Source organism: Corapipo altera, unplaced genomic scaffold (assembly GCF_003945725.1).
Source record: "Corapipo altera isolate COAL_440 unplaced genomic scaffold, ASM394572v1 62, whole genome shotgun sequence".
Lineage (NCBI taxonomy): Eukaryota > Metazoa > Chordata > Aves > Passeriformes > Pipridae > Corapipo > Corapipo altera.
In genome coordinates this window covers 10,555,099-10,576,468 of record NW_020884894.1, presented here as the reverse complement: position 1 = coordinate 10,576,468, position 21,370 = coordinate 10,555,099, and the positions used below count along the sequence as shown (strand labels likewise).

The 21,370-nt window shown below is 55.5% G+C and overlaps 3 protein-coding genes and 1 long non-coding RNA gene across 9 annotated transcripts; 2 read left to right on the top strand and 2 right to left on the bottom strand.

The window, feature by feature from the left end:
• Positions 1-224: 224 nt before the first annotated feature.
• LOC113948787 lies at positions 225-5,959 on the bottom strand. Its single transcript, XR_003528228.1, has 3 exons — positions 5,161-5,959; positions 2,757-2,826; positions 225-1,042 (listed from the first exon to the last, which is right to left on the bottom strand). It is a non-coding gene; the product is annotated as an uncharacterized LOC113948787 (long non-coding RNA).
• LOC113948782 (C-factor-like) lies at positions 1,683-7,596 on the top strand. The gene is made up of 6 exons (XM_027646690.1): positions 1,683-1,874; positions 2,369-2,420; positions 5,863-6,050; positions 6,424-6,582; positions 6,882-6,992; positions 7,320-7,596. Exons 1-6 carry the CDS (start codon positions 1,731-1,733, stop codon positions 7,431-7,433), a joined length of 768 nt encoding a protein of 255 aa, XP_027502491.1. The 5' UTR covers positions 1,683-1,730; the 3' UTR covers positions 7,434-7,596.
• Positions 7,597-8,099: 503 nt separating this feature from the next.
• On the bottom strand, positions 8,100-20,893 carry LOC113948766 (C-factor-like). Of its 2 annotated transcripts, none has more exons than XM_027646666.1 (8): positions 20,889-20,893; positions 19,421-19,423; positions 10,120-10,272; positions 9,701-9,752; positions 9,274-9,461; positions 8,838-8,996; positions 8,604-8,723; positions 8,100-8,302 (listed from the first exon to the last, which is right to left on the bottom strand). In XM_027646666.1, the coding sequence occupies exons 3-8, from the start codon at positions 10,264-10,266 to the stop codon at positions 8,189-8,191; spliced, it is 780 nt and encodes a 259-aa protein (XP_027502467.1). In that variant the 5' UTR covers positions 10,267-10,272; positions 19,421-19,423; positions 20,889-20,893; the 3' UTR covers positions 8,100-8,188. The 2 variants fall into 2 exon arrangements, with proteins under 2 accessions (XP_027502467.1, XP_027502466.1); XM_027646665.1 differs by lacking the exons at positions 19,421-19,423; positions 20,889-20,893 and adding exons at positions 10,617-10,623; positions 11,846-11,850.
• On the top strand, positions 13,303-21,321 carry LOC113948733 (adrenocortical dysplasia protein homolog). Of its 5 annotated transcripts, none has more exons than XM_027646571.1 (14): positions 13,303-13,397; positions 14,165-14,294; positions 14,598-14,722; positions 15,272-15,362; positions 15,912-15,991; positions 16,186-16,230; positions 16,760-16,794; positions 17,173-17,336; positions 17,534-17,618; positions 17,773-17,853; positions 18,904-19,002; positions 19,292-20,016; positions 20,516-20,589; positions 20,771-21,321. In XM_027646571.1, the coding sequence occupies exons 1-14, from the start codon at positions 13,306-13,308 to the stop codon at positions 20,835-20,837; spliced, it is 1,893 nt and encodes a 630-aa protein (XP_027502372.1). In that variant the 5' UTR covers positions 13,303-13,305; the 3' UTR covers positions 20,838-21,321. The 5 variants fall into 5 exon arrangements, with proteins under 5 accessions (XP_027502372.1, XP_027502371.1, XP_027502374.1 ...); XM_027646570.1 differs by having other exon boundaries at positions 17,531-17,618; XM_027646573.1 differs by lacking the exon at positions 17,773-17,853.
• The last annotated feature ends 49 nt before the right edge of the window (positions 21,322-21,370 follow it).

The window sequence follows — 21,370 nt, the reverse complement described above, 5'->3', positions numbered from 1 at the left end:
GGGCGGGCCCGCCGCCGGCTGATGCAATGGCGGGAACGCGGCGGCCACGTGACGCGCCCGGGCTGAGGCCGCTGTGGGCGCCGCCATTTTAGGGGTGCCCGCCCTGTGGGCGCAGTGGGGGTCACACTCAGAAATCGGGTTTGTTTTCCCCCGTGTGCAACGAGCCAGTAATGACACACAAGAGAGAGAGAGAGAGACAGACAGACAGACAGACAGACAGACAGACACTGATTCCTGATTTCAGAGCTGCCCGAGCCTGGGTGCTCGGTGGTGTTCCACAAGTGCAGCACGCCCCACTGGACTTTCCGTGCTGGTGTTTACACGCAAATTCTGAGTTAGTGACTTTGCAAGTGTTACAGTAACTTTTCAGTCCACTCTATTAGGATTGATTAGTAATTCCCATACAAATCACACAACCCCAGATAAATTCTGCACATGCTCAGGGCGAGGGTCTTCACCTGGGCACGGTCCTTTTGACCTGTAGGTGTGATTTTTAGTATTATAATGAAGATAGTTCAGGTCTAGGACACATGGACCTTGAGTATTTTGCCAAGTTAGCAATGTCATCCCTAAAGCTTATTAGTTCCAGAATGTCCTTGAGTAAGGGATGCTGGCTGCTGCCTGTTCCACTGATTAGCCCTCCTTTCTTGCTGATTAGGCTTGAAAGTATACAAAAATCTAACATCAAAGAACATCCTGACTTGAGATAATCTAGAGACACATTCCACATTTTGCAACAATGACGGTGCGGTGCCGGATCAAGAGCTTTGGCCACCCAACACAGCCCCACTCCCTGCCTGAAGCCTTGGCTGTTCCCATGGAGAGAGCATCTCTTCCCCAGTGGATCCTTTCTGCTCCTGGGCTGTGATTCCCAAGCCATCAGCATGCCTGTGCTGCTGTCCTTGGCTACCATCGGTCAGCCCTTTCCAAAGGTTGCTTGGTGCTTGCCTCCCCTCCTCAGTGCTGGCCCGCAGCCATTCCCACCATTCCTGGTCCTGGAGCCCTTACTTCGCTTGTTTCTGTTGTCTCCTTCCCGAGGAGCCTGAAAGGAAAAGAGGAAACTCCAGTCTTATTGGTTCCTAATGGGAACTCTGCTCTGGATGCTGCTGGCAGATAGCAGCAGGAGCAGGCAAGTCTGTACAGTGCAATTGCTTGCACAGGTGATTACACCCTCAAGAACGTCTGCTACAGCAGGTCCCACTCCAACACCACCCAAATCCACACCCAGCACACTTACTTCTCATGGGGGCCATAGTCTGGCCACTACGATGGAAAGAAACATCATTGCTTTCTCCTCTCCATGCTCTGTGTCACCTGAAACCTCATCTTCCAAACCCGGGGCCCCTTCACTACCTTCCATGTATTTCTTTGGTGATCACCAAATGTAGAAGCACTCAATACCCAGGCAATAGGCAGTTCTGTCCCCTCTGCCAGGCTGAGCAACAGATATGTCCCACTGGGCACATCCAGATGGGATGGACCCATCCCCACAACTTTCCTCTGGGTAATGCAGGAGACACGCAGCCTCACGTGCCAAAACATTGGAGACCTCTTGATCCTCCTGGGCCCCTGGCTCCGTTTGGGGCAGGCGAGGGGCCAGGGCTGGTGCTGGCACTGTCCCCGTCCCCGTGGGCGCCCGGAGCCACACCCTGGGCTGTACCTGGCTCCTCTTCACGCCAAGCAGGCAGCAATCCTGCCATGTGTCACCGCCCGGCGTGGAGGCTGCGGGGATGGCTGCGCTGGCTCGGAGCGTCCTGGTGACGGGGTCCAACCGGGGCATCGGGCTGGAGCTTGTGCGGCAGCTCGCTGCCAGCCCCTGGCCCCCCCAGCACATCTTTGCCACCTGCCGTGACCCCGAGGGTCCGAGAGGGAAGGTCAGTGTGGGCACAGGGCACGGGGATGGTCCTGAGCCAGGTGGGCAGAGGGAATCCACGGTTCCCACAGCCCTGACAGCTCCCCGCTGGCTCTGGACCTGGCTGGGTCGCCCAGCAGTGGGGGCAGGAGTGCTCTGGGGGGGTTTCATAACCCCCAAGTGCCCTGGATAAGGCAGTGCCTGATGTAGCTGGGTGGGATGAGGCTGGAGAGGCAGACATATCTTCAACACTCACTCCTGGCTGTGCCAGTGGCCAGACAATCCCTTCTCCATGCTGGGATCACTCAGGATGGGGGGGCAGTGCCAAAGCCCAGCAGCACCATTCTCCTGCTGGCTGTAGGGATGCTGCCCTACCCCATCCACTGGGAAGGGCCCCACACACTTTCCCCAAAGAAAGCAAAGCCATCCTGGCTCGGTGACCTGGGAGCAGGGGTGGGACACCTGGCTGTGCTGCCAGTGACTTCTAACCTCCTGCCTACTCCATCACTTTTCCAGGCCCTGAAAGAATTAGCTGCCCAGCACGCTAGCATCAAACTGGTCCAGCTAGGTATGGAGCAATCTTTCTCCTTTGATCCAGCATTGCTTCCAGTTGTCTGCTGGCTTCGGGGATGGGACCAGGGGCAGCTTGGCCAGGAAGCTCTAGCCCTGCCAGGTGGGGAGGGATCCGTGGGGAGGGATCCATTCACTTCAAGTGAAGCTGTCCTCTGGTTGGGGCAGTCGAACTGGATTCAGAGGAGGCAGAGGTGGGTCCGGACACCTCATCTGAGCAAGTTTCATGGGAAAGGCATCTCTTCCCAAAGATGCTAAACACAGTGGCCAAGTTTTGGGCTGGGACACATGGGTCACAAAGCAAAGGAAGGCAGGGCACAGCAAGCAAACCTACGGGATGGTTCCTAAGTGGGAGAGTTGGTTTGGGATCTGCTTGGAAGTGGCCACGGTCAGCATTTCTTTCACTGCAGGTAAAAAAGGGAGGAAAAAATAGGTTAAAAGGCTGCATATGGGAAATCTGGCTTTGTGGTGGTACTGGTATCCCAGGCTGATGCTTAGACTCATAAGCATACTCCAGTTTGGGATGTCCACATCCTAGGCTGAGGAGATGTCCTCTTGTCCCTTCTGTGCTCCCATGGAAGTGGCCTTTGTCAGCAGTGCTTGAGAGCAGCAGGAGAAGGTAGCAAATGGACCTGGACAGCACAGGGACTTGGAGAGAAAAGGGAGACCAGCCATAGTGGTGTTTGGAGTTGGCAAAGTCAGGAAGGAAGCTTCCAGGGTGCTGGACAGGGCTGGGGGCTCACAGGGTAGGACAGTGTTGGAGTGAAGCCCGGAGAGATAGGGAGCACCAGGCTGAGGAATCTGATCTCCTGTGGATGTGTTTCGAGGAGGCAGAGATCTCCTGTGTTCTCCTGTGTCTGAGAGAGTGGAGGCTGCTCACAGCTGCCCTTTTTATTAATGAGGAGTTGGTTAAAAAGCCCATCCAAATCCAAAAGAAGTGTTTTGGGAAAGCGCTTGCACCAGAATTACCATCGCTGTAATAAGAGAGGTGGGGAGCAGCCAGAGCTTCTAAATATTTCTGAGTATTTCACTGTAGCCAGTAATAAGAAAATTGAATAAAGGTCATGCAAAGACCGTATAAGTATCTACCTATTTATCTACCTATTTATTTGTTTGAAAACACCTGAAAAGTGCAGGTTTTCAAAGTTCAGGTTTTTTAGCATTTCTTAGCAAATACGACATTCCTGAAGTCAGGCTTTTACTACAAAGAGGCAGCAAATCTTTCTCTAGCTATTAAGTAGATTATTAAAGTAAAACACCTTCTCTGTAATAAAAAAAAATTAGCTGTGAGCCCCAACTGGCAGTACATGATGGGAAGTAAGCTCACTAAAGCATGGCCAACATAAAAAGGGACATCTCAAAGGACTGACCACTACATAAACAACCTCTACTAAAAGACATACGCCCAAACCCCAGACTATCAATTATGTCCCAAAATAAGCTAAAAAACCCTGAAGAATCAACAGCAACAAAATATTTTTTTAAAAGAGAAGCTGCTTCAGGCTGTCTTGCTCCATCTTAAGGAAAGGTTGTCTCCAAACCAGCAACAGGAATGGACTTTTCAGAAAGGAGTTAAAAAGTAACTCCAAAATGTGTGCAATTGATCTGTCACTTCTTTTTGTTCTCTCTTTCTTTCTTATCCTTATCTCATTTCCTCTAAGGAGACAAAAGTTTACTCCCTAAGCAAATTTGGTGACATAGAACTAGAAACATGTACCCCTCAGAGCAATGATTCAGCTAATCCAAACAGAGCAGTTAATCATTCACCAAGTGACCAAAAGATCCCTCACTGTGGTGGAGAGCCTTGAACTTCATCCGATTTATCCAAAGAGAACTCATTCCAAAGCTCTCTGTGATGTCCTGCAGCTGGCCATGCCCTCTCGAATCCCAAGGCTCCAGCCCCTCACATTCCCCACAAATGTTTTCAGGACACCTCTACAAAGGTGTGTGCTGCACAAGTCCCATGCCACTCACATACCTGCTTACCACCATAAAGACACCAGGCTCGTTAAAAATGCCAGGAAAAAGGGTGGTTCTGCTGCTCGTCAGTGCATGAAGTACTCCAAGAAGGGAGTCTTCAGTCTTGGAAACCTCTGCTAAGTCACTCTTGTCTAAGCGTGAGAACAGAAACTCAGCTCAGGGGCCAAAGTGTTGCAAAAAAAGAGGAATCAAGCCCTGCGGTCACCCCCTCCCAGCAGGCTCATCAGATTGGCATCTGCAAAAAATGGGCACAGAAATGTGCAAGGGGAGCAAGGGCACACTCTAACATGCCCGTATGCTTGAATATTCATGGTTCTTAGGGGATCAGTTGAGGTATTAAAAGGCAATATATAACATTTAATGTTGGCCTAACCCGCCCATTTCAGATCCTGAAGGTGTTTAGATGACCCTTTTAAACAAACAACAGCCACTTCAGGGGGTGAGCACCCGGTAGGGGACACAAATCCCAACAAGCAACCCCAAAAGCTGAACACAAAGTTAAAAAAAATACCATTTTTATTGCCTTAGCCAAAAAATCCTGCAATAAAAGCATGGCAGAATCTCAAAACCATACCAGTATTTAAACAAAGAGGAAGGCATTGGGGATGCTTATCCCTGTTAGCCCAGTTTCAGTTGTTTCTGTTGCTTGAGAGGGGTTGTCCCCACAACTTGGCCAGTAGGGATGGGGAAGTTCGGACTCAGAGCCTGCAACCAAATACTGCAGTTTACATCCCAAATCTTTTATTACTTGTACTCACCTTAGCTCATCTGTGAGCTCCAAATCCTTGTGAGTAACAACAGGAAGCAAATAAAAATCTAAACAGAAGAAAATGATAGGAAAAAAGATGGATTTTTGCATACCAATGGCTGCAAAACTATGGGAAGTTGCTCTGTGGAAGATCAATTTAAGCACAAATTGTTTAAAAAGGCAAAGGTAACTCAAAATGATTGGTCAAAGTGGTATAAAACAGAAAGGATTTTCATCCAATCTAATAATCCCCTCTGTGTTAACAGCCCCTGTAGCTGCTGTGAAGTACAGAAGGGCTTGAAGAGCATAGTTTGGTTGTTTCCCCAAAGATGATGTCTGTCCTTAAAATGTGCCCATCTGTGTTGGCTCCCAGTGCAAATAAATTTGGGAGTCTCAGTGTGCAAGGACCAAGCATCCCTTCTGCAGTCATAAATTCCTTGAGTACAGCAAGCAAATACAGCAAGTTTTTCCTGCCAGTAGCCCCCATACAGCCAAAATGGGTTGAATTGAGGTTTAATTTGCCTGTGAAACCAAGAGGTGAGGACAGGCTGCTGATCATTTCAATGTGCTCATTAACCTGACCTGCTAAACCTGCTGTGTCCTTTCTGGATAATGCTGGTTTAGAAAGAGCCATTCCAGCCACAGCACAATCTCCAGTGGGTGCTGTGTGACCTGCAGGAGCTCTGCTCCACTTTGCTTTTTGCCCTGGCAGACACAGTGAACCTGCCCAGCATCCGAGGGGCCGTGGGGACTGTGGGGTCTTATCTGAAGGACCAGGGCTTGAACCTGCTCATCAACAACGCAGGTGTCAGCTCACACGCCACGCTGCACTCCCTGGATCCCCAGGAGATGCTCGCCGTGTTTGCCACCAACGTGGTTGGGCCACTGCAGGTTACCAAGGTACATGTGGACCTTTTGGGTTTCTCCTGCTTGGGGGTATGTTCCCTGATGGGAATAAGACCACCTCCATGGGTCTCCCCTGCCCACCCAGGGGAGCTTGGCAGGGCAGCCCAGCCCCGACACCTCCCTCGCTTTGTTCCTCCCCAGCCGGAGCTCCTGCCCGCCCCAGGCTGGCTGTGCCAGCTTGCTCCTTCCCTGGGGAGGGGAAAGGCTGGAGCCTGGCCACTCCTTGGGGCATCCTCCCCATCCCCTGCCCTTCTGCCAGGGGTGTCCGTCCAGCTGCTCATCCGTGGCGTGTGACAGAGCCCTCCAGGGCAGTCCTCAAGCTGGGAGCTTGTCAGGCCTGAACAGAGCATCAGTGTCTTTGCCTCAGGAATTCCTGCCGCTCCTGGAGCAGGCGGCGAAGGGCGCAGGGAAGGAGGGGCTGAGCTGCAGCAGGGCCGCGGCCATCAACATCTCCACCAAACTGGCATCCCTCGGGCTGTGCCTCGGGGTGCAGGAGGCCCCCATGTACCCGTACCGTGCCAGCAAGGTGAGGTGACAGGGGAGGTGCTGGGGATGCTCTGCCATGCACGGTGCCCGTGGAGGGGGAAAGGCCATGGGGGCACCCCCTGCCCCACTCACCCACCCCCTGCCTGGTTCTCCCAGGCAGCAGCACAGAGACCGGGACAGCAGCACCCGGGACTGAGCCTTCCAGGCAGGTCGTGCTGATGCTTTGCCCAGGGGCCAAGTCCCATTGCCCACCTCCACAGCCATTTTCTGCCCTGGAAATGTGCCCCCTCCTGCCCACCCGCACCCCAGGTCGTGCTGGCAGGGCTGTGCCTCTTCCAGGCTGCCCAGAACATGGTGACAAGGTGCTTGGCTGTGGAGCTCCAGGACAAGGGGATCCTGTGTGTGGCCATCCATCCTGGCTGGGTGAAGACTGACATGGGGACGGAGAAGGTACTGGGCTGTACAGGGGAGGGACAGCAGAACCCCCCCTGTACCCCCATGTCTTGGGGTGGGCAGGGGCACTTGGGGGATGTTGTGTGGGCTGCCAGGACCATCTCCTGGGTCAGAGCAAGCAGGGAGCAGGCAGCAAGCAACACAGCCAGCCATGTCTCCCCTCCTCCCAGCCTGGAGAACATAGGGGTGGCAGTAAGGAAAAATATCCCCATGAGCACTGTGGGTGCTGCTCCCAGGCTGCACACCCTCTCCTCTGCCCAAGAGCTGCTCTCTGTGCTGATCACAGCCCATGGCAGTGATGCTGTGCCTTGTCCCCTCCTGCAGGCACCACTGACGGTGGAGCAGAGCGTGCGGGGCATCCTGACCGTGCTGGCCAGCCTCTCGCAGGACGCCTCCGGAGCCTTCCTCGACTGGGAAGGAAACTGCCTGCCCTGGTGATGGACAGATGGATGGTTTCTCTTGCCCATGCTGCAGCCTCCCGCTTGCTGACTCACCTCTCTGAGTGGTCACCCTGCTTGCCCTCAGCCCACCTTGGGCTGTCAGGGAGAGGGGAAGGGATTGGGAAGCAGGGTCTCTCCCCTTCCCCACCCTCTACATGACCCTGTAGTCTCTCTGTACCCCCCCCCTCTGTAAAGTCTGTGAGCTAATGTCTCTCTGCTCTGTCTCCACATACCCAGCCTCAAACTCCCCACCCGAGCCCGGCACATGCTCACTGTGCACTTCCCAAGTGCTGTGTGTCTGTCTGTCCCACCTGTGACCAGGCATCCCCCAGCTGAGGGGAGAGGGCAGCTGGTCCCCGTGACTCCAGCCCCTTGGGCAGCCCAGGCTGAGCATAGCCCTGGGGTGCCCTGCAGCTGGAGAGGGGGAAAGCCAGCCCTGCAGGTGTTCAGAAGATCTTTTGACTCCATGGAAGGGCCTCTGCCCTGGCTCCTCCAGTGCCTCCTGGAGGAGAGGTCTCCAGAGGGTTGTTGCAGTGCCGTGAGACCTGTATGTTGTCACTCATGGGGGTGCAACAACAGCCATGGATCCAGTGGCAGTTGTGGGATTGAGGAGTGGGGCAACCAGGAAGGGGCCACCCCATGAGCTGGCAATGCACAGCAGAGCTGAGGGCTCTTGACAGGGGTTTATTGAGGATATGGGGCAGATGGGAGCAGCAGCAAAGGGTCCCGCTGCCACGATCCTGAACTGGTGTCTCACCAGGGCACGACCTTCCCTTCCCAGTCCAGGAAGGTGCCGGTGTCCTTCTCGGAGAGGGAGGAGAGCACCTTCAGCATCCCTTTCACGCTGTCGTCCACTGTCACGGGGGGCTGTGGGGCAAAGGGGGAGAGGCAGCCTGTGCCCAAGGCCTGGCTGAGGGCCCTGGAGCAGCTGGAGCCAGGGGAAGGACCCACTCCAAGGCAAGGGGAAAACCGACAACCTCAGGCAGAGGGGCTGAGCAGGGAACCAAGGGGATGGGGGCACCCAGCACCCGGGACAAGGATAGGGAGAGCTGTCCTGGCAGAGATCAGGTAGGATGGGAAGTTGTGTGCAGGGAATCATGGCAGTAACTTCCAACCATGGAAAGTCAGCACATGGGCTCTGACGGAGCCACCATGATATAATTCCTACCGTGTGTCCAGCAGAGCTGCCCATGTCAGTTTGCACCCAACCAGGGTGGAGAGCGACACAGAAGATGCCGTGCTCCTTGTATGCCAGGGACTGGCACTTGCTCAGCATGTTCAGAGCAGCCTGTGGGGAGACAGGGCAGGGATGGTGGTGGGAGGAGAGGGGGGGCTGCAAGGGGACCTGTGGCTGTGGCAGAGCAGGGGAAGCAAATTTGTCCCCAGCACGGTGTGACAGTACCTTGCTGCAGCGGTACGAGGTAGCTTGCATCAGTTCCCAACCATATGGATTAGTGATGGAGCCAGCAACGCTGGACATGTTGACGATGGCTGCCTTGCTGCAGCTCAGCCCTGAGCCCGGGCTCCCCTGGGCAGCCTTCTTCAGCAAGGGCAGGAATGCCTGCGAGGAGGAAGAGGAGACAGGGGAGACATGGATGTGGCCCAGGGGAGAGGACCAGCTCCTTCCACAGTGGGCAGCACTGGCACCAGCATCAGAACATTCTCCCTCCTCTCCCCACTGCCCCAGCCTGCCAGGCTCCAGCTCCTGAGCTCCAGCCCATGGCTCCACAAGCTCCTCATCAACTGAGAGCCCATCAGGCTCCAGAGTGGAAGCAGGGCCCCCTCCCACCAGCCCTTCACGCTCCCCCAGGACAGCCCAGCTTGGGTGAGGGTCTCACCTGGCCCATCAGCAGAGGCCCAATCGTGTTGGTGGTGTAAGTCTCAGTCATGTCCTCTGGTGTCTCATTTTCAAGCAAGGTTATCTTGGCAATTCCAGCATTGTTGATGAGAAGGTTCAGCCCGGAGCCCCCCACGTGCTCCCTGACTGTGGTTGCAGCTGCGTTGATGCTGGCAGAGTTGGCAACTTCTGCAGAGCCGATATAGGGGAGATCAGTGTCCCTGTGGTGGCTTGGGGTGTCCTGTTTTCCCCCAGGGACATGCTTCAGAGCTGGTCATAGGCGGAAGCTTTGGCAGCACCCGATGGCCCCACAAGCACCAGCCCATTGGCACGGCTCCCTCCCAGCACAGGGACTGCCAGGGTGTGCCCAGCGCTTGGGCACTCGCCAGAGGAACTGAGGCACAGGTTCCCCACCTCGGGGCACCTACCGAGCGGGACTATGACCAGGTTGGGGTGCTTGGAGGCCAAATTCTGTAACTCCTGCAAGAGAGGGCACTGTGTGGGCACGGAGAGGCAGGAGGGGCTGCAGAGGGGCTCAGCTTTTCTCAGGCAAAGCCCATGTCGTTCTGGCTCCATCCCTGCACTGCTTTGTGCCCAACACCCTGCTCCAGCTGCCCTGCTCCCATCACATGGGGCTCTGTGCCTCCTGCACGTGCCATGTGCCGCTGTTCCCGTCAAACATCCCATGCACAGCTGCTCCCACGGTGTCCCAGCCCACCTGCCCTGTGCTGTGGGTGCCCAGCCGCAGCTCCAGCCCCTCACAAACCCCCTCCTCGCTCCAGTCTCCACCATGGCACCAAGTGCTCCCGTCCCCCAGCATAGCCACTGCCTCCCAGCCCAGCCTCACCTTTGCTCGCTGTCCCTTGGGGTCCCGGCAGCCTGCAAAGACCCACTGGGGTGGGTTTGGCATCTTCAGGAAGTGCTGGACGAGCCCCAGGCCAATGCCCCTGTTGGCCCCAGTCACCAGAAGGGAGCGGACACGGAGCCCTGCCATGCTGCTCTGTCCTTGGCTGCACTGCTCTCACCCGGACTCTGCGGGTGCCTTTTGCTACTTGGTTATCTCACATGTTCCCATGAGGACTTGCACCAGCCTGTGGCTCTCGGAAATTCTCTGCCTGAACCTCAATCTCTTGGCTGTGGTCCATACCCATGATCCACTTTTCCTGGTGGCTGAGGAATGACGCAAAGGGAGCCAAGTGTCCTGCCCAGGCAGGGATTGCCCTGGGCTAGATATCTAGAGTGCTGCTTTCTGTGCCTTCCCTGCTCCTCCAAACCTGAGCTGCTCAGTTTTCAGGGCCAGCACTACTCCTGTCCCTGCACTGAGATGCTCTCTCACACCACCACCCTCCCTCTTGGGATCCCAGCCTCTGTCCCTCCCCTTGCCCAAGGTCAGGCAGGCAAGGCTGTATTTCCTGACCCTGCACAGCACAGTTTGTTGGCCTTAATTTGTGCAGTGCCAAAGCCAGCATTGGGAATGGAGCAGTCAGGACAGGCAAGTGTCCCTTTACCATAACAACAGGCTGAGAAACCTAAAACCCCCCCAGGACCACTGGGAAACCCTCCAGGGCAACCCAAACCTCCCCTGCAGGGAGGGACAGAGCATCTGATGGATGATGGCTGGATTGGACTCAGTGGTCTTTTCCAACCTAAATGATTCTCTGATTCTATGATCCCATGGCCTCCCCAGCTGGTTCCTGCTGCAGCATCACCCAAACTGCACAGACAGTTTGCAACAGCAGAATATGTATATTTAAGGTAGTTTGGAGATGTTGTGTAGGTCATTTAAGATTATCAATTACCACAGATCCAGGAGCTGGTTGGGCAGGACTGGGGGATGTAAGCTGGGGGAGTCTCTCCTGCTCCAGCTGAAGATGCTGCTACAAGGACCTTTGCAACTACACAATGACCAGCCGTCATGTTCAGAAGATCTGATCCTCCACCCGTGTGCTGCCTCACACAAATATCCCAATAAATTAGCTTTTGTCTGCAAGAGCAAACCCTGCTCCCTACTCTTTTGTGTGTGTGGTGGGTTGACCCTGGCTGGATGCCAGGCATCCACCAAGCTGCTCTATCACTCCCCTCTGCAACTGGACAGGGGAGAGAAAAATATAACAAAGGTTCTTGAGTTGAGATAAGGGGCGGGAGAGATCACTCACTGAATACCATTGTGGGCAAAACAGACTCGAATTGGGGATATCAACTGAATTTATTACTAGCAAAATCATAGCAGGATAATGGGATGTAAAATAGATCTTAAAAACACCTTCCCCCCACCCCTCCCTCCTTCCCAGCTCTACCTCCTCCCCTCCAGTGGGTGACAAGGAATGGGGGCTATGGTCTGGTCATCACATGTTCCTGATGCTGCTCAGGGAGAAGGGTCCTTCCCTTGCTCCAGCATGGGGTCCCTCCCATGGTAGACAGTCCTCCATGAACTTCCCCAGCGTGAGTCCATGCCATGGGCAACAGTTCTCCATGAACTGCTGTGACGTGGGTCACTCTTCCACAGGGTGCAGTCCTTCAGGCACTGGCTGCTCCAATGTGGGCCCCCCCACTGGGTCACAAGTCCAGGAAACCTGCTCCAGCATGGGCTCCTCTCTCCATGGGTCTGCAGGTCCCTGCCAGGATCCTGCTCCAGCATGGGTTTCCCACAGGTTCGGAGACCCCTTCTGAGCATCCACCTGCTCTGGCATGGGCTCCTTCGCAGGCTGCAGGGGGGGGTGTCTCTGCACCCCCACTGACCTCCATGGGCTGCAGGGGCAGAGCTGCCCCATCATGGTCTGCACCACGGGCTGCAGAGGAATCTCCACTGCGGCGCCTGGAGCACCTCCTCCCCCTCCTTCTGCACTGACCTTGGTGTCTGCACTGTTGCTCCTCTCGCATATTCTCACCCTGCTCTTCTCTGGCTGCAATTACACCTCTGCAGTAACACTGGGTTTTTTCTTCTTAAATATGTTGTCCCAGAGGCGTCACTATCATTCCTGATTGGCCCAGCCAGCACCTTCTCACAGAAGCCACCCCTGTAGCCCCCCCTGCTGCCAAAACCTGTCCATGCAAACCCCACACAGTGTGGCACTGATCCGTCCTGTCGTGCCATTTCACCACTCACACCAACCCGTTGATGCAGCCCCAGCCTCTGGCACAGGGATGAAAAGGCACCAACCACATCGAGCCACAACTGAACTGGGCTAGGGGAAGAATCTGCCACCCCTTCAGCCTGAATATTTCCCAGTTTGCTTGGCAGATTTTATCAGGTAAGGGGCTTTAACGCCTTAAGAGAAGGGAAAGGATGTGGAAGCCTGTAGTGGAAGGATGCCTGTTCCCCTGAGCAACCACCTGGTGAGACCCTGCGACTCCTTGGAGCTATTGGAGCCAAAACTGAAGGAAAGAGCATGAAAACAATGCACAGTTCCAGGGATGGTTTGGCATTACATGTGCACCACTGAATGGGAAATGGTACCAGAAAGTTGGCAAGAAAATGGGTAATCCTGGAAAGGTTTGCATTGGAAGGGACCTTAAAGCTCACCCTGTTCCACCCCCTGCCAGAGGCAGGGACACTTTCCACTATCCCAGGTTGCTCCAAGCCCCATCCAACCTGGTCTTGGACACTTCCAGGGATGGGGCAGCCACAGCTTCTCTGGGCAACCTGTGCCAGGGCCTCCCCACCCTCACAGGGAAGGATTTCTTCCCAATATGCAATCTAACTCTGCCCCCTGGCAGTTTCACGACATTCCCCTTCGTCCTGTCATTCCATGCCCTTGTCCAAAGTCCCTCTCCAGCTCTCTTGCGGGCCTTTCAGGTACTGGAAGGTGCTCCAAGGTCTCCCCGGATCCTTCTCTTCTACAAGGGCACGTGAACGCCCAGGAAAAGCGCCCGGAGTGTGGAAGGGGATCGGGATGGGGATGGGGATGAGGATGAGGATGAGGATGGGGATGGGGAAGGGGATGTGGAAGGGCCGGAGCTGGGATGGCTCCCGCGGCCGCCCCGCCCCGGATCCGCCGCTGCCGGGCCCGTTTCCCGTTCCGGGGTCGCGGCCATGGCGGCGGCGGCGGCCGCTGCTCCCGGAGGGGACACGGAGCGGGACCAGCCGGACCAGCCGGACCAGCCGGGGCTGGAGGCGGCCGAGCAGTGAGGGGGGACCGGGGCACCGGGGAGGGGGGCAGCCCTGCCTGCACCAGCCCTGCCTGTCCCAACCCTCCCTATCCCCAGCCCTGCCTGTCCCAACCCTCCCTGTCCCCAGCCCTGCCTGTCCCAACCCTCCTTGTCCCCAGCCCTGCCTGTCCCAGCTCCAGCCTGTCTGGCTCCTGCCTGTCCCAACCCTACCTGGCTGGCTCCTGCCTGTCCCAACCCTGCCTGTCCCAGCCCCAGCCTGTCTGGCTCCTGCCTGTCCCAACCCTCCCTGTCTCCAGCCCTTGCCTGTCCCCAACCCTGACCTGTCCCAACCCTGCTAGTCTCATCCCTATTGTCCCCAGCCGCTGCCTGTCTGGCTCCTGCCTGTCCCAGCCCTGCCTATCACCGATCCTTCTCCCCTTGACAGTTCAGAGACTTATGGTTAATACCTGGACAAAGGAAAATAATTATTGGGGGAATAATAAACAGTAAGGGAAGAGGTAGAAGTACAGGTCCTGAACCATGTGGGAGACTCACAGGAGGCTGGACACGCTCCAGATCTGCTGGTGTCCTCCTTCCACTGCCCAAGAGGGATGCAGCAGAACCTGCGTGCCCTCAGCAGTGGCTTCCTCAGCACGGTGCCCTCAGGATGGGTCCTTGCGGAGAAGTGGTGGGATTTGGGCTGGATTTCAGCAATCTCCTGGGTTTGTGGCTGCGTTTGGGATGCAAAACCCTTCCCGGGATGTTGGTGCTTTGCTTATGGCTTGGTGTCTCTTCTCCTGCAGGTCTATGTTTGTACACAAGGATGTGTCTTCTACCAAAATCTACGTCCTACAGCCGTGGATCGTCAGCCTCTTGGAGAAGGATGACCAGCTGGGTGAACATGAGAATCTCCTGGCTGGGCAGGTGGTGCGGGTGGGTACTGAGAGGGACTATGACTCCCAAACCTACCCTCTTCTTCAGGTTTTTTTACGCAGTCCCGAGAGCAGCCCTGCCCACTGCTGGTACTGGTGCTGTCCTGAAACGTGGGCTGAGCCCACTCCACCTCTGCTGCCCACCAGGACTTGCCCATAGTGAGAATCCCACCACGTGTCTGAGACCATTGTCCAAACGCTTCCTGAACTCTGGCAGGCTTGGTGCCGTGACAGCTTTCCTGGGAAGCCTTTTCCAGGTCTATAAACGAGATTTCTCTTTTCATCCTCCCCAATCTCTTGACAGGTCTTGAGTGGCTCAGCTGCTCCTGGCCGGCCTGGGGTCCTCCGGAGTGCTTCTCTGCAGGTCACCGATGGATCCCACTACATCCGCGTGGTCGTTTCACCCGAAGCTCTGCAGGGAGAGGAAAAGTGGGTTCCACCATGACTCACCTGTGGCTGGGACGGCGGTTCTCCACAGCTGCTAGTGGGGCTCCTGCCTGGTCTTGTTTCAGGTTGTGTTAAGCTAAAGCAATCTCAGGGTGGGAAGTTGGTGTGAAAGAGCTGCTAAGAGAAGCAAACCGGAATGCTGTGCTCTGCTCTTGGCTGGCTGGGATGGGCAGGGGGCTGTGGCAGAAGTTGTGATACCATTAGGAAGGACTGAAAAGCCCGTGGGTTTTGTGAAAGGAGCCAGAGCATTACCCGTGGGCTGCTCCTTCAGTGCTTTCCTCTGTTTCCCCATTTGGACACCCTTAAACTGGTGGGGTGCAGGTAGCAGAGCCAAGGATAAGCAGCAGGAAGAAGCTGCTCTTAGGCAGGAATTATTAAGGAATAAGGAGCCCCTGCTGCTCATGCCTAGACATGTTCCAGCATGCCCTGGTGTGGTTGGCAGAGCTGTTGGGGGAGCCCCACTGTGTGTCTGGGGGGGTCCAGCTCCATTCTTCATCTCTCCAAGGTGTTTCTGCTCTGCTCCTTTTCCAGTGCCTACATGCAGCCCAAGCTTGCCGGCCTCACCTGCAGAATTATCGTCCTGCAGAAGTACACAGTGTGTTTTCAGGAGGAGGCCAGGCTGGTAAGTGCTCTGAGGAGTAGAGGCAGCCTGTTCCTTTACCTTGCTGTGCTGCCTGCACACTTCCCTGCTTCCAGCTGCTGCCAGGAGCTGAATGCAGATGATGGGTGAAGATGATGGGCAGATGATGGGTGGGTGGCCCTTCATCTTCATCTGCAGGTCCTGGGAGGTGTGTGGCAGCTGGCCTGGGCTCTGGGGTGGGGACGAGCCCTGCCTGGGGATGGGGTATATCTCCCCTGGGGCAGCCTGGCTGTCACTGTTGGGCAGCTGCAGAAGACCTGTGTAGGCTGGTGGCAGAGCTGCCTGCTGTCCCCTCAGGGGTTCAGAGGTGTCTCCACAGCCTCCCCTGGGCTGGCTGAGGAGCCATCAGCTGACACAGGAGGGTATAAACCCCCCGTTTAAGGGGGGTTGTCCTGTGTGAGGGGACCCTCACTTAGGCTGGGGGATTGGTGGCAGAGCTGGGGTGGGTGTGTGGGTGCTGGCTGGCCCTGGGGGAGGTGGGGGCAGAGGTGGGACTGCAGAGGTGCCTTGCAGGGTCTCTTCTCCCCGCAGGAGGACTGCGAGTTCTACCTCACGGCCCAGCAGTTCATCGTGCTGCCCATCCAGAGGCAGAGGATAGAATCATCCGATGGGTAAGGCCTGTGGGGTGGGTGGGGGGCTCTGCTCAGGGAACCTGCCTCATCTTCCCAGAGCAGCACTGACTCCAGGGTCCTGGTGTGACCTGGTTGTGGTGGGGACCTTTTGAAAGAGGGATTGTCTCCGTGGCAAGGGAGATGGAAAATGGGGATTTGGAGAGAATCAGTAACTGGCTTTTCTCTTGCTGCAGGAACCAGGAGCCTTCTGTGGTGAAGAAGATAAAGGAGCTGTGGCTGTAAGTGTGGGGCTGAGAGGTGTATCTAGGCAGCCTGATGAGAGCATACAGGCTTGGGCTTGGGTTTAGGGCAAGCTGGCAAGGGCCGGTACGTGTGGTGGCAGCTCCTGATTCACCTGTGATTCACCTGTGCCCCAAATTGTGACAGAGCTGAAAAATGAGATCCTGGTGACACGGAGGGCTCTTCATCCCCAGCTCCTTCCTCTGAGTTGTGAGGAAACACCCATAGGGAACTTGTGCTTCCAAGCTGTGCTGCCAGTGGTGGGCAGCACAGCTGGGTGCGTGAGCCCTGCACAGCTCATTCCTCCCTCTACCCTTGGAGACCCAACTCTGGAGATACTTGGGGCCCTCCATCAGTCCATCTCCAGGAGTGAGGCGCCATGATGTCTATCCCTGGAATCCCAGCACCCAGTGGGGGATCCACAACTTTCACAAGCCTCTTCTGCCAAGCCAGGGTGCTTGATCTATGACCAAGAGCTGCATGTGACCCATCCCTAACCTGGCTTTGTCTTCTCCTTGGTCATTACAGGAGGAATCCTGCTGTGAAGAATGCTCCCAGCTCAGGTAAAGAGTTGTGGGGGACACACAATGCTCTGGCTGCCTGGTAGAGTCACTGGGTTTCCTCAGCTTGGTGTATGTTAGGCAGAGGTAGCACAAGTATGGCCAGATCTCACAAGGATATGTTACTAAACCCAAAGCAGGATGAGATAGTGCTGATAGCTGAAGCAGTATGGGACATGGCATGCTGTGCTCATGCTGCTGGCCCAGGAAGTGTGGAGAAAGGAAAGAGAGTTTCTAGAAGCAAAGGAAGTGCAGAATTTTGGATATTTCCACAGATTTCAGTGCACACGACAGTCATGCAGCAGAGTGAAAGTGTTTGCAACTGGAGATTGCCAGAGTTCAGCTGTCTCCTCCACATGTGTCTGTGTGTTCTTGCTTCAGACCCCTCCATCTCTCAGCTGATCGATGCCATAGGACAGAACCAGCTGGACATTTTGAAGGAAAATGCTGAGGAATGCTTGGATTTACGGATGCCCAAGGAGAAGCCGGTGACGGTGACGGATGAGGTTCCTGTCACCGAGTGGGAGGCAGAGCGCAAGAAAGAGGTCAGTCTGGCTTCTGGGAGCAGCTGAGGTGGGGCTGCGACAGCTTGTGGTGCTCTGGTGGGGTGGGAGAAGGAAGGGGAAGGGCGGTGGGCAGAGCTGGAGGTTGGCTGGAGTGGGAGATGGTGTTCAGCTGGCAGGTACAGGTGGGCTCCTGCACCCAGAGAGGGAAAACCACATAACATGTCTCATTTCAGCAGGGTCAGGATGTTTTCATGGTCCCAGCTGACACCTTGGTGATCCCTCCTGAGGAGGAGGAAGTTGCTTGTGATTCTTCCAAGACAGGTCAGTGCAGTGTCTGCATTTGCAGGGTACCCAGGTGGGCAGTGCAGCACCTGACCATAGGAAATGAGGGGCTTCCTGGAGTAGGGAGGACAGTTCCTTTGCTCTGGCTGTGCCACGTGCTGGGGTGCAACCAACAGTGCCCCTTTCATTGCAGATACAAACAAAACAACTTCTGGGAAGAGTAGTGATGACAGGACAGTGCCAGGGGACCCAAGTGTTGTATCCCAAGCCAGCCGTGAGTAGCGGGTCCTCCAGATCCCAGAATGGTTTGTGTTGGAAGGGATGTTAAAGACTGTCTAGTTCCAATCCCCTGCCATGGGTAGGGACACTAGACCAGATTGCTCCAAACCCTATCCAACCTGATTTTGAACACTTCCAGGGATGGGGCAGCCACAGCTTCTCTGGGCAGCCTATGCCAGGGCCTCCCCACCCTCACAGGAAAGAATTTCTTCTTGATATATAATCTAACCCTGCCCTCTGTCAGTTTGAAGCCATTCCCTCTTATCCCGTAAATCCATGCCCTTGTCAGAAGTTCTCCATCCCTCTTGGAGTATCTTTAGGTACTGGAAGGTGCTCTGAATTCTGCCTGTAGCCTTCTATACTCTAGGCTGAATAACTCCAACTTAGCCTAGCCTGTCTTCATAGCAGAGGTACTCCAACCCTTGGATCATCCTCATGGCCTCCTCTGGACTTGCTCCAGATCCCATCCAGCCTCTTATTAGTTTCCTATGCAGTTGGCTCAACCCGTCTCCTTGGACTGAGCAGAGGAGGTACCAGCATGGCCCAGTCTTTGAGCAGGCAGGGAGTGGTTCTGTTCCTGCAGCCTCCTGAAGCAGAGCATCTTTGGTTCATTATGCTGGGAACACAAGTCGTTTTGTCCCTTTGATGCCAGCACAGAGCCCGAGTCTCCTGCCCAAGTGTAGGCTCCTTACTGACTCTGGTTCAGCACCAGGATGGCTTTGTGTCACCTCACTGAGCTTGGTGTCACAAAGCTTTGCTGCACAAGTACCTGCAGAAGCTCCGTGTAGAGGAGGAGGTGAAGGGAGATGCTGTCCTGGATAGTGCAAGGTGTAGGAGAAGGTCTTCCTCCCACTGCCTGTTCTTTGGGCAGCGTCTGCCTCTCCACTGCCTACTGGCTGGGGTCTTGGAATACACCCCATTTGGGGCTGGAAAGGGTTTCAGAACTCCTCTCGAGAGCTGTCTCTGTCTGAGACATTGTGCACAGGGTTGGAAGTGGGCAGCTACTTTCTTTGCCAGGGTCAACCCTCCAGCCTCTTCCTTGCAGATGCTGAGTCACTGGCCTTGTCTGATAGCTTGGAGGGATCCCTGGACAACCCCTGGAACAGGGTCCCCCCATTGTCTTTGACCCCGAGCTCTTCAGATGGTGAGTCCCCATGTCCCAGGGCATCCAGCCTGCCTTGCTGGCAGGAGACAACTCCTCTCTTCTCATTGGGTGTAGCTCATCCTGGATGCTGGCTTGATTTTCCCTGGGCAAAAATTAGTACTTGATCTGCAACCAAGAGCTGCATGTGCCCCAGCTCTAACCTGGCTTTGTTCCCATTGCCCTGTGCCTGCATCATTCCAGCTCTGACACTCCAGCCCGCACTGACATGCCGGGGCAGGTCCCACCACCAGCCCCCTGCCCAAACTGATGATGTGTTTCCTCTTACCAGAGAAGACCTTTCAACCTGACGCTTCCCTGAAGACCCAGAAAGATGTGTCTGCTGACAGCAACACCCCCGACCTGCTAGAACTGTGTAGCCAGGACTCTCCCAAGAGATTGCCACAGGGAGAGCCGGTACAGACTTTCTCTCCCTCCTTGCTCTGCTCCTACAGCAGTCCCAGTCCGGTGAAGACCAGCACCAGCCAGGCAGCATCAGCTTTGGGGGCAGCCTGTGGTGCCCCCTGCGCTGCTCAAGGCCTGCAGGGATCAAGGGGTTCTCAGGCCCCCCTGCCAACTCTTTCTCCAGATTTCCCTGTCTTGCCCAGCACCAGCTTGCAATCCATGCCCGACAGGATGCCTCACGGGGAGCAGGCGTGCTCCAGTGGCACAGCTTTCCCTCCAGATGCCTTGAAGCCTTGTCCAGTTCCTGCCAGGACACAGAACCGAGCTGCTGCAGGTGCCAAGAGGAAGCTGATGGTGGGAGATGACCAGGCACTGCTGGCCCCCGGCGAGCAGCAGCATCCCCAGGGCACCCCAAGGGGCAGGGGGACAGGCACAGGCAGGAGATCAGAGCTCATGAGCCCACGGGGTGCAAAGAAGAGCAGAAAGGAGACAGGGCTGCAACATGGAAAGGAGCTTGAGGAGGAAGAGGAGGAGGAGGAGGAAGAAGAGCAAGCGTCATCCTCTGCGAGCGGCCCCAGCTCCAGGCCGGAGCAGCGCAGAACTCTGGAGCCGGTAGATATGAAGCAGCTGGTGGGGTCCCTGGGGCCTGGGGGGGTCTCTGGGGAGGTTCTCTGTGCCCACACCCCTCACGTCCATTCCCAGCATCTTTCCTCACCGTCCCGTGGGGATGGGAAGTTGAAAGTAGGTGTCAGTGTAGATGGTGGAGGATCTGGGAACACTGTGGGAATTGTAATCACTTAGGCTGGAAAAGACCTTGTGAGACTGAGTGTAACTGTTCCCTCAGCACTGCCACGCCCACCACTGAACCATGGCCTCAAGTGCCACATCCACATGCCTTTAAATCCCTCCAGGGATGGTGAAGATGTGGTTGAGCCCGAGCTGTGTGGGAACTATCAATTTCTGGAGCATCTTCCAAGATATCTGGGTAAAATAAGATCAAAAGAGCAGGAAACAATTGAGGGAGAGACTGCAGAGTTTTCCTAGGGGTATTTGGCTCTCAGAGCTGTGTGTCTGGTGCAGACCCATCTCACCCTCCCCTTTGCTTTTGCAGTACGTGAGGAAACCAGCCCAGTACAAATATGAGGCACCAAGCCCCGAGCTCTGCCAGCAGATACAGTCTATCAGGTCAGTGCAGCCATGGACTTGTGTGGCTGTCCCTTGTCCCTGCTGTGGGATGTGAGCATCACTGCTTGCATCCCTACAGCAACTTCCCAACCTCTGCCTTACCCCTCATCATCAGCTGCCCCTGTGCCGTGTCTGCAGCCGGGTTCCCTCTCACCTCAGCTCCTCCTGTCTGTTTTCACAGGATCTCCAAGGCAATGCTGAAGTGGGCGTGCTGGATACTGACAGAGGAGGAGGAGGAGGATTCCTGAGCCTAGCCCGTTCTTCATTCCATCCTTCTTTCACCGTATCCTCCTAAACACTGGGAAGAGCAGTTGGGGGGGGGGATGTGGGGACACCAGGACCCCTGTGCCCAAGAGGACCACTGAGTGGGCTGACCTGGCTGCAAAGACCCTGGCCCAGGGATGCTGGGATGTGACCTGTTGAAAGCCAGCACCCTCAGTGCCAAGAGGGGAAAAAAAGCATCCATGCAGGAATGCCTGTGTGTGAGCTGGCATCTCTCTCCCACCTTGCCATCCTTTCCAAATGCCTTGGCATCTGGGGACAAGGAGTGACCCAGTGCCACTGTAGCAGCAATGGCAGAGGCCTGACAACCTGATCCCCTCTCCGAAGGTGCCCCAGGAGTTTGGATGTTTTATTGATTAGTTTGGGTAGGGTCCTGCACCGTTTGTTACAAAAAATATCCCGCAGGGTTATGCTGTAGAAATTAAAAATAAAAATTGTATATTTTTTAAATACACAGCTCTTGTATTAAAAAAAAAAAAAAAAAAAAAAAAAAAAAAAA